Raw genomic sequence first — 10,662 nt, forward strand, 5'->3', positions numbered from 1 at the left:
ATTTCATCTTCTTTCCTAGTTGATTTTCAACTTCGGCTTTATAAGATTTGAACACGTCCAAAGACTCAGATTTTTCATGAATGAGATATAAGTAACCATAACGAGAATAGTCATCAATGAATGATATAAAATATCTTTGGCCATTTCTAGCTGCAATATGGAATGGACCGCAAATATCTGTATGAATCAGTTCTAAAACATTGGATGACCGAATGGCACCTAGTCTTTTTTGTTTAGTCTGTTTTCCTTTAATACACTCAATACAAGAATCCAAACCTGTGTAATCAAGTGTATCTAAGATACCATCAGAAACAAGACGCTCAATTCTTGATTTGGATACATGACCCAAACGTCTATGCCAAAGTACAGCTGAGTTATCAATATTCAACTTTCTTTTGGTACCTCTTGTAGTAACATGCAGGGATTCATGATAACTAGTATCAATGTCTAACATATATAGATTATCACATTCATTCAAGCAACCAGTACCCAAAACTTTTGAATTCATAGATAAAGTGAATACACTGTCTCCAAAAGAACAATGAAAACCAGATTTGTCCAAAAAGGAAACAGAAATCAAATTCCTTCTAAAAGAGGGAATAACAAAAGTATCTATAAGATCCAAAAAATAGCCAGTACTTAAACATAATCTAAAATGTCCAATTGCCTCTACTTCAACCAGATCGCCATTTCCCACATAGACGTATCTTTCACCGTCAGTTGGCTTTCTGTAGTTGAGGCAGCCCTGCAATGAAACACTTATATGAGCGGTAGCACCAGAATCCATCCAATAAGTGTTTTTAGGAGCTGAAGTTAAATTAACTTCACAACAGACTAAAACAAGGTACTTACCCTTCTTTGCAAGCCAAATAGCAAATTTAGGACAGTCCTTTCTCAAGTGATCCGTCTTTCCACAAAAGAAGCATTTTGGCACATAAGGCTTCTTTTGTACTGGATCTACAGCAGTAGCAGCAGCAGGTTTCTCAATAGCCTTTTCAACAGGCTTTGCAGAAGGCCTCTTTCTTTTCTTGTTCTTACCCTTCCCAGCTGAAGAAACAAAATGTGCACTCTCTCTTTTGTTAGAATTCATCTTTTCCTCCTCATCAACACAATGAGAAATGAGCTCGTTAAGAGTCCATTTATTCGGCTGACAATTATAGAAAGTCCTAATTTGTCCATACTGAGAAGGAAGAGAATTCATAACCAAATGGACTAAAAGGTCATCTGGTAAAGCCATACCCAGCGCCTTCAGTCTCTTTGCAATCTGAGACATGCTAAGAATATGCTCCCGAACACCACCATTGCCAGCAAACTTCATGGAGGTTAATTTTCCTAAAAGTGTTCCCACTTCGGCTTTGTCATTCTTGACATAAGCCCTCTCCAGCTCGGCAAGATAGTTTTGAGCATTGTTCTTTTCAGCTGAGACAGAGTCTCGAACATGTTCTGGGACTCCTTTCTGCATGATCATTAGACCTAAGCGATTAGAACGCTCCCACTTCTTATACTGAACCCTTTGAATATCAGTGCTCGTATCAGTAAGAGGAGCAGGTTCGTCCATCCTGAATGCAAGATCCAAATCCATACAGCCCAGAAAGATCATAATATCTGATTTCCAAGACTCAAAATTTGATCCCTCAAGTTTAGGGACACAATCAGGATTAAATGACGTGTTAGCTGACATCAGAGAAAATAAACAAATAGATAAGTATAAGCTCACAATCCACAAATGAAACAATTCACATAAGTAGAGATTAAAAAATGGAAATAAGATACAGACACAACATTAATATTCTCATCTTTGGATGTAAAACATTAACTTGTAATTAGTATCTCAATGCAGCAATCAAATATTGATAACATAGTCCTGACAAATAATAAATCTTCCTTTGGGCCGATATATCATTGTCATGGAAAATAATCAAACAATTATCACATATTTATTGCCAAACATGTATTCAAAACTCAGCCAGATAGCAACCTTCCTTTGGGCCGATTAACTATCCGCAACGAATTCTAATACACCTGTCTAATATTCTAAAATAAATCAATTCAAGCAATAGAGGTCACTTTGGTGACTTATTGATCAAATCAATTTATTTTAACAAATATCAAACACAATAGGGACTTAATCACTCCAAAATTTAATCTCAAGTCGACAAATTAAATCATTTAATTGTAATTAAAACAAAACAATTGCAATTAAATGAATTGATTGTCTAAATATTTAATAATCTAAAATTATTTAGTCCAAAAAAAAAATTATAATCTAGTCTTTAAGTCACTAAATTAGAGACTAAGTTATAAAATTGGACTAAATAAATTTGAATAAATAAAGTTTGGGGTCTAAACGAAAGAAAACAGAAATTTAAGGGCCTAATACGAAAAAACAGAAGATTAGGGGCCTAATCTGAAGTTACAGGAACTTTAGGGACCTAATCTGAAGTTACAGAAAATTTAGGGACCTAATCTGAAGTTACAGAAAATTAAGGGACCAATATGAAATTATAGAAAATTAAGGGACTGATATGAAATTACATAAAATTAAAGGACTAATATAAAATTTTCCAGGGACCTAACCGTAATTTTTCATCCCTAACCTCGACACAAAAACGAGCAGAGACAAAACAAAGAAAAAAAAGAACCAGGTCCGCCGCCAACTCTCTCCACCTGCCGTTCCAGCCCCTTTCGGCCGCCAACACCACCAGTTCCAACCGAAGACAAGCTTCAGTAGCCATTGGACGGTGAATGGCAGCCAAGGGAGTAAAAAAAAAAACGGTGTTGAAATCACAAATCTCTAAACTGCAATTTCAAAACTAATTCGCCGGCAACAATGGAGGTTCTCAGGTGGGTTTTGAGGTGTTAAACCAACGGCAATCATGAAAAACACAATCTTTGTTCAATAATTCCCTAAAATCATCAATGGCGTTATACTCAAGCCAAGATTTCGATCAAAATCCACAAACCTATACTGTTTTTTTTTTTTTTTTTTTTTTTTTTATTAAACAAAACCCTCTGTCCGTAAACAGTAGGGAAAAAAAAAAAAAAAACATTACGAAAATCAATCTAAAATCTAGCAATTATGCACAAGGCTCTGATACCACTTGTTAAGAATTAATCTCAAATAATTCAATAATAACCTAGATCGTGCAAACCACTAGATTCAACAAAATAGATTGAATAAGAAAAGGTTGCGTACCTGACATCGTTGTTCGTCGATCTTGATGTATAGAATTAGGTTTGCAGCCTTCTAGAAAATTGAAGAATCGATTTAGCGGAAGCAATACGAAAGGAACGTAAAACTGAATCGTATTCAACTCCTCTGGGGATCACGACCTTTATATACCTGTAGGGTTAGTACAATTCCTATTTCGGTCCTTTAACGAAATAGGAATTATATAATGGTCTCTACACTTAATATCTATAATTAGTTGATACCTCAATAGTCAATTATTCACAATCAAGACCACATTTGAAATTGACTTTACAATTGGACTGCTGTACATATTTAATTTTACATATTAAGCCCACAATAGAAAATTAAATCCAACATATACATCCCTCAAATTGTCTAATCCGATCTAAAGAACCATTATAACCCTATATTTTCGATCGAATCGGTTCGGATTGTTCGGGTTGGTTTGGGTTTTGCACAGCCATAGAATACGACTTCTCTTTTAGCATATCAACTTTTATGTCTAATACTCGAAGCCGAGACATGTAATAAAGGGAAGAATCATAATCATTCTATCTCAATCAACATTGTTATATTATTTAAATATGAAGATATATATCCTTTTACATGTATATTTATAAATTTAGATGTTATATATTTATTATCATATGGCCAATATTTCATATTTACTTATAAATAAAAATTAAAAATTTATGAAAAAATTTTATTTTTTCCTTCCCCATTCCTTGCTTAGTAACTAATTAAGCTACCTATATGGTTGCTTGTCCACGTTTTCTTTAATTTCTTGCATTCATTGGTCTCTCTCCATAGCTGAAAAGGCGGTATGAATGATGTATCAAAATTTACCTAAATATAATTACCAAAAAAAAAAAAAGAATTAGCTAAATACAAAATTTATCTTCTAAAGTTTGATTAAAAAAATTTTTATAGCCCTTTAAATCGATTTGTGGTACTCTAAATTTTATATTTTTTTAATAATTTCATATCTTTTCACTTAAGTAATAGCAACTTCAATATTTTTAGTTTTTATATATAAAATATTGATTTGATTAATACAACTTCCTATACTTATGAATTTCATTGGACCCAAAAATGATACATTGGAAGAATCCTTTGAATCTTCCAATATCAATAGGTTGATTGCTTCCAAAAGGAAAAAAGATCTCTGAGAGCTCTTTCGTAGATCCGAAAGAGAGTACTTGGGTTTTCCTAATAGCTAAAAAGTCTGAATCTAACTGGGGTTTGCAGTGGTGGAGGAACTGGATGGAAAAAAAGAGGGATTCTAGTTGAAATAATAACATTCACATTTTTCAACCATTTAACAAATGTTTGATCAATCTAATTTTTCAAGTTGAGATATTCAGTAGGTAAATGAAAGTGTTTGATAGATGTATTATTGTAAATTAAAGTATTTAATGAATATGTCAAAATAAAAATTGAGAATGCCACACCTATCTAATGTTTTAGACTTGCCTCCATCCTTTTTTTTTTTTTTATCAGCAGAAATTTCTTTATTATTAAAATTCGGAAAAAATTTAACATAGTCAAGCATATGAGCGATTTTTTTCATTTTTTTTTTAATACGGATAATGTTATTTTTAGTACCTATAAACTATCAATTGAACTTTTTAAAATTAATTAGTTGGTATCAACTTGTCTAGACAGAGTTCATACTTCTGCCTATACCAAAAAAAAAAAAAAAAAAAAAAAAAAAAAAAAAGAAAAAGAAAGAAGAAAACAAACCCCACTAGCAAAGGTCATCAAGTAGGCAAAAACTGCAATAGAAAATGGTGTTGTAGCAGAAGAGCTTGATTAAACGAGACAGGCAAATGCCTAAGCGAAATGTTACCGTCAACAACAGAACACAAAAAACAACACTCAGAGTTGCAATATTCAGGAGCTGAGGATTTTTGACAGCCTGAAGAGGGACAATCTTGAAGAAAACATATAATTTAATTAAATTGATTTAATGAATGGACGGACATATAGGTGTAAATTTTTTTTTTTTTTTTGCCAACTTAAAATTTTTATTTTTGTTTTTCTGCTTCCCCAAGATTTAGAATATAGTTTTGCCTCAACCATTGAACTAAATTAACCCAATATTTTTTTTTTCTAAGCAATAATAAGATGAAAATAATAAGATTTAAGATGACAGAAAGAGATGAGGTTATGATATAAAATATTATTATTACTATTATTATTGGAAAAACAAAACCGACACGTACCTGTTGAGCTTATAGCATAAGATGATGATAAGATACACAAACAATACAAAAACAATACTTATTCTGAAGCACAGAAATAAAACTGTTGCGAAGAGGATAACTTATGATTATCTCTCTCTCACTCTCACATGCAATCATATATGTTTTAAGTTCTGATCGCACAGGTCGGATTGATGATTATTAACAATGCTTAGTACAGAAGCATCGACGGCGTAACCCACGGCAATGGCCTCCTTGGAAGCCTTCTGTTTGGCAAATGGCAGCACAGTTACTATTCCTCACACATATGCCCTTAAATCTATGACTCAGCGACTCGCATGTCCTTGCCTCCGCCACCATCGGCCCCGTCTCTGCAAAAGCATAATTAAGCTAGGAAGTTAATATTATATATTAATTAATAATTAGTGAGATAATTAAGTATAAATTAATGGACAGCTGTTGGAGAATTTTAATTACCGGTGGCCAGAAGAAGCAACAGAAGGAGGAGAAGAGTTGAGAAAAGACGCATAGGACACTTCATCGTCTCTACTTTACAGTAAAAGTACAAACTATAGACAGAGAAGGAGAGAGAGAAGTGCGAGGAAGGGATGTTGAGGGAAGGGCACTATATAAGGACGAGGGATTACCATCAAAGGACGAATGACAAAGATAGCAAGTGTACCATCGTGGAAGAGATCAGATCATATCTTGCTCTTTTCGAATGCTCTGGATAAAGTGAAAAATAATTTTATTTTATGTAAAGAAAAGTAATATATTTTATATTACGTTTGATTGTTTGTTTTGTAATTAAAAAAAATAATAAAAAAATTTTAGGCTAAAGTATCAAATTGATCTTCAAGAAGTTTCAATTAATTTAAAAGTATAGTATAAGAAAGAAGTAAAAATTAATTAATGGAAGTGCATATTTTTATTCGACGATAGAAATATAATATGTAAAGTCTTATGGAATGAAAAAGAAAGTGAATATTTCCAGCTAATTAATGCAAATAATTAACAATTTTCTATGTATATATAAACATATATGTACAAGAGTTCATTTTGTTGTTTTTGTTTGTGGCAAGATGAGATGAGTAGTCGATCGGGTCGCACTATTAATTCAATTATACAAACACTTTATAACATTTATCTTTTGAAAAATATTATGAGATCTCATCTTGTCGTTTTTGCTTTTCATTTGGAGCCCATCTATGTTGATTCTTTTGACAAATAATTTGCGTTGTCGTCCACTTATTAACTCGTGCGTTGTCTTTCCTTTTCAAGCATTGTTAATGTTATTGTTCGTTCACATTCCTTTATCATTATAGCAGCCCTGCCCACGGGAATGTTCCCTGTTCTCTTCCATTATTGGCCATTTAAGTCTTATCAGAAAGAAAAATCTTTTAATTTTTTAAAATGTAATTGACTAATTAATTGCTTTCTCCCCCACCCCACTTTTATTTTTGAATCTACCCTCAGTTTCTTCTATTTTTATAAAAGAAAAAAGTGGATCTAACTTGTAGATCGGACGGCCTACAAATTCTACTCACAATGTTTTGCAGTGTTATCCTTTTAAAAGATAATTATTAATATTTTAGTAATTAAATATTTATCTTACCATATCAACTGAAAGATTAAAGATTAACTTTTGAACTTAATTAATTAAATATGCAGACTATTTATAAAATTATCCGAAAATTTAATTTCTTAGAATTTTCATATAAAAATTAAATTTTAAATTCGACCAATTAGATTATACAATAAATATTTTATCGTTGCTAAATCGAATCCGTAAACCAATTTGAGTTATTTGAAAACCAGGTAAGAAGCTCGAAAACCAAGCAAAACCGGGCCAATCATTGAATTGAGACAAACCGATTCGAATTGAACCGGAATGGCCCAAAAAATTCTAGAAAACCACTTTCTTTTTCCCTTCTTCTTCTCTTCTTCTCCCCCAGCGCCAGAGCAGTGCCGTTCTTCGCCCCTCCCATCCCGTTTCCGGCCACCGCTCGACGAGAGCGAGGTGGCGGTCGATTCGTCTGGTGCTGTTGGTTGTGTTTCCAGCCTCCTCTCACGTGGAAAGAGCTTCAGTTGAAGCGAAACGGAGCTGTTTTCCTTGACAGCTCCTGTTCACGAATTTCCGGCGATCCACGCCGTTGCCGGTGGTTGCAGCGTGAAGGTGGGGTGCCGATGGCTTCATCTCTCCAACACGATTGTTTCATCTCCATCAATCACGGCAACGGAGCTCAGATAGTGAAACCGCCATGAACGAAGACGCCAAGCTCCTGTCAAGCTCGATTCGTCCAGTTGGATGTCCCATCTCGCTCATTTGACATCGGAAATAGAACCCTTAGCAAAATTCGATCCGAGTGGTGGTGTCCTTGCAAAATTTTGAGCACAATCGCTTTTCCAGCCCCCATACTCGGCGACCGGCGGCGGCGGTTTGGCGATCTGCGGTGAGCCACCAAGGGACAAAATCTTACTCTCTTCGCGTGGATTGTGGAATGGTCGCCCAAATTTTGATCAATACACTCTTAGACCCGGTTTTAAATTTTTTGTCTTTTATTGATAAATTAACCCTGATAAGTTTATGGTAATTATGGTAGCCGAGTGGAATTAATTAATTGGTTCAGAAATTTTTAAGTGCATATATGTATTTTAAGATTGGATATTGATATAATAAAATTGAGAGTGCTTGATACTATCATTGGGAACATGATTGAAGGTTTTAGGAGAATCTGAATTTAAGATTTAACTGTTAGAAATTGTGGTTATATTAGGTTAAGGCATGAACTATAGGAATTGTTAACTTATACCGAATACAATTAATTATTGCGGTGAATTTAAGATAGGGGAAGTTTAGTTCTATATGATTACGATATTGGTATATAAGTAAATGTGAATTGGGTTACTCATAAGATAAGTTCGTTTAATTGAAGTCTAATTGGAACACTTGTTTATTATGGCTAGTCTAGGATTTTATAAATTGTACTCATGTATTGACTAAAGTTAGTGAAATAAAGATTTTGCTTATAATTATATATATATATATATAAAGAACTAATTTCCTGGATGTAAAGCAAAGGTGGTTGATAATCGTATTATATCAAGTTGAAAGACCTAATAAAATTATATATTGAGGGTTGTTTGAATTTTCTGAATTACGATTGAATGATAATATGGCTGTTGAAGGAGGATGGGAATTTGGTTAGATTGATTGTTCGATGGATGGGCTGGAGATTTGTGGTTAGTCAAATTTTAAGAGAGGTTCTGCCGGAATTTCGATAGAATCTAGGCTAGTTATAATTAATAATTAAGTTGATAGGTTTATTTAGATTAATTCTTGAACTTGATATGTAATAAATAAAGTTATATATTTATTTATTTATTTTTCAATGATTAATTATTATAATATATTGTTGATTACTACTCCTTTATTTAATTGTAATTGAATGTGAATGTCTAATTGTGAACTTGCATCATGATATTTAATTGTTTATTATGCTTACATTTAATTGCAATGCTTGATTAATTGTGATGTGATAATGATATGCTTTGTTTGTGTGGAGTTGGGATAAAGTGGGTTACCATGGGTTTCCATGGGTTTGTGAGGGCGGTCTGCGATACCATCGGTCATGTATGGGGAGATCGGCGCCCCCGTGCATATGATGATATGATATGGATGATATGAAAATCCTCAGGGTGGCCTTCTGTTGGCATGGAAGAAAAAGGATAGAATGGAAAACAATGAGAGGGGTGGTCAAGTGAGGATTAGACCAATTGGCCATGTATGAGAAATCGACTCCCTAGTGCACACGTCATGAGAGGATGGACCATATGGGAGGATGGCTCATCGGGGGTTTTGGTGACGCCACAGACCAATTTCCACATGATGTGATTATATGAAGTTGTTAACAATTGTGCGTGCTATTGTTATGCCATTTGTGTGACTGTTAGCGTGATCATATAACTAGTCGAATGACTAGATTGATATATTTACACATTCGTATGAATGCATGTGTTGTATAATAATTATTATTCCTTATAAAACTCACATGTCTTGTTTAATTTTTCAGGAAATAGACTTTTCGAAACTCTAGTTAAGCTCTGTTTCCTTCACCGCAAAGTTAGAAAAGAATATATTAATTCCAGTATTTAGTGTAATTGTAAGTTTACAAAATCTAAATATTCTGTTTAATATTGAACTCCGCAGTTGTAGGAATAAAATCAATAAACTTGATGTTTATTGATTTTATTAATCATTTATCAAGATGCTTAAATCTATTAGCCCATATTAAGTGTATGTTGTTTTATTTTTGGGCCGAGCTATAAACTGTTTGAAATGTTAAATTTGGGCTAAAGAATAATAAAATAATGAGATTTATAGTGCATGATAATATGGTTGGATGCTTGAAACAGACATTAATATAGTTAAGTTTTGTAGTTTAGGCTTACTACGGGCCTCGGGGGCTTTAAGCTTACCTGAGCCCTAATGCCGGTCTGACCCATGGAAACGGATTGTGATAATTTAAAATTTGAAAGTGGTAATTAAATAATTATCTTAATAAAACTCTTGAATTTTAATTTTTTAACTGTCTATGATAGTCCAACCTTTAGAATTTCTTTTTTCTTTCAAAATTGGTGGCTACCCGTTTCCATAAATACTTGAAATTGTTTTTATTACACTATGGAAACTAATTCAAATAACTGATACAAGTGTATAATATAATAATTAGTATAAATATTATGTTAATATAATTTAGATTTTACCAACAGACGATTGGAAAAAAAAAAAAAGTGAAGTGTTATTCTATAAAGTTAAGAGCTCAAAACCTAAAATCATTATTATTAGTAGAGTTTAGAAACGTGTATGGAAAAAAAAAAAAAAAGAATTTAAATTTTCGACACACATTTGGAATGCAGTATATTATATATGCATGCTTTCTATATTCATGAAATTGGAGTACAATAAAAAAAATGTCGTCATTTTCCTGCAACTTGTGATTGCAATTGAAGAATTTTTTAATCATCGAATGATCGGACTTATATTTTGTAAACATATTAAAAGGCATGTTGAAGTGAAACGACTTAACGTGAATGGACATATCCTTGGTGGCTGCGTCGTTGGATTTAGCGTTTCATGGAAATGACTCCGCGAACTGAAACGGCAAGGTAAATAAATAAATTTCAAGCGGTCGTTGAGAATTTAACGATTCTGAGGGTAATATATTTCAAGAAGTTGGTGAAAGTCGAGATCAATTTCAAATC

At 33.1% G+C, this 10,662-nt stretch overlaps 1 protein-coding gene across 2 annotated transcripts; it reads right to left on the reverse strand.

The window, feature by feature from the left end:
* Positions 1-5,360: 5,360 nt before the first annotated feature.
* LOC105638946 (defensin Ec-AMP-D2-like) lies at positions 5,361-6,036 on the reverse strand. 2 transcript variants are annotated; one of them, NM_001308692.1, is given in 3 exon segments: positions 5,553-5,600; positions 5,602-5,768; positions 5,875-5,938. In NM_001308692.1, coding segments are annotated over 3 exon segments (279 nt in total).
* Positions 6,037-10,662: the final 4,626 nt, after the last annotated feature.

This window comes from Jatropha curcas, chromosome 9 (assembly GCF_041381405.1).
Source record: "Jatropha curcas cultivar XTBG-Jc1 chromosome 9, XTBG_Jcur_1.0, whole genome shotgun sequence".
Taxonomy (NCBI): Eukaryota; Viridiplantae; Streptophyta; class Magnoliopsida; order Malpighiales; family Euphorbiaceae; genus Jatropha; species Jatropha curcas.

Coding starts and splice junctions, on each gene's coding strand:
- LOC105638946 (XM_089725520.1), bottom strand. CDS start 5,938: ATGAAGTGTCCTATGCGTCTTTTCTCAACTCTTCTCCTCCTTCTGTTG. Junction 5,769..5,874: donor GTTGCTTCTTCTGGCCACCG/GTAATTAAAATT, acceptor ATGCTTTTGCAG/AGACGGGGCCGATGGTGGCG.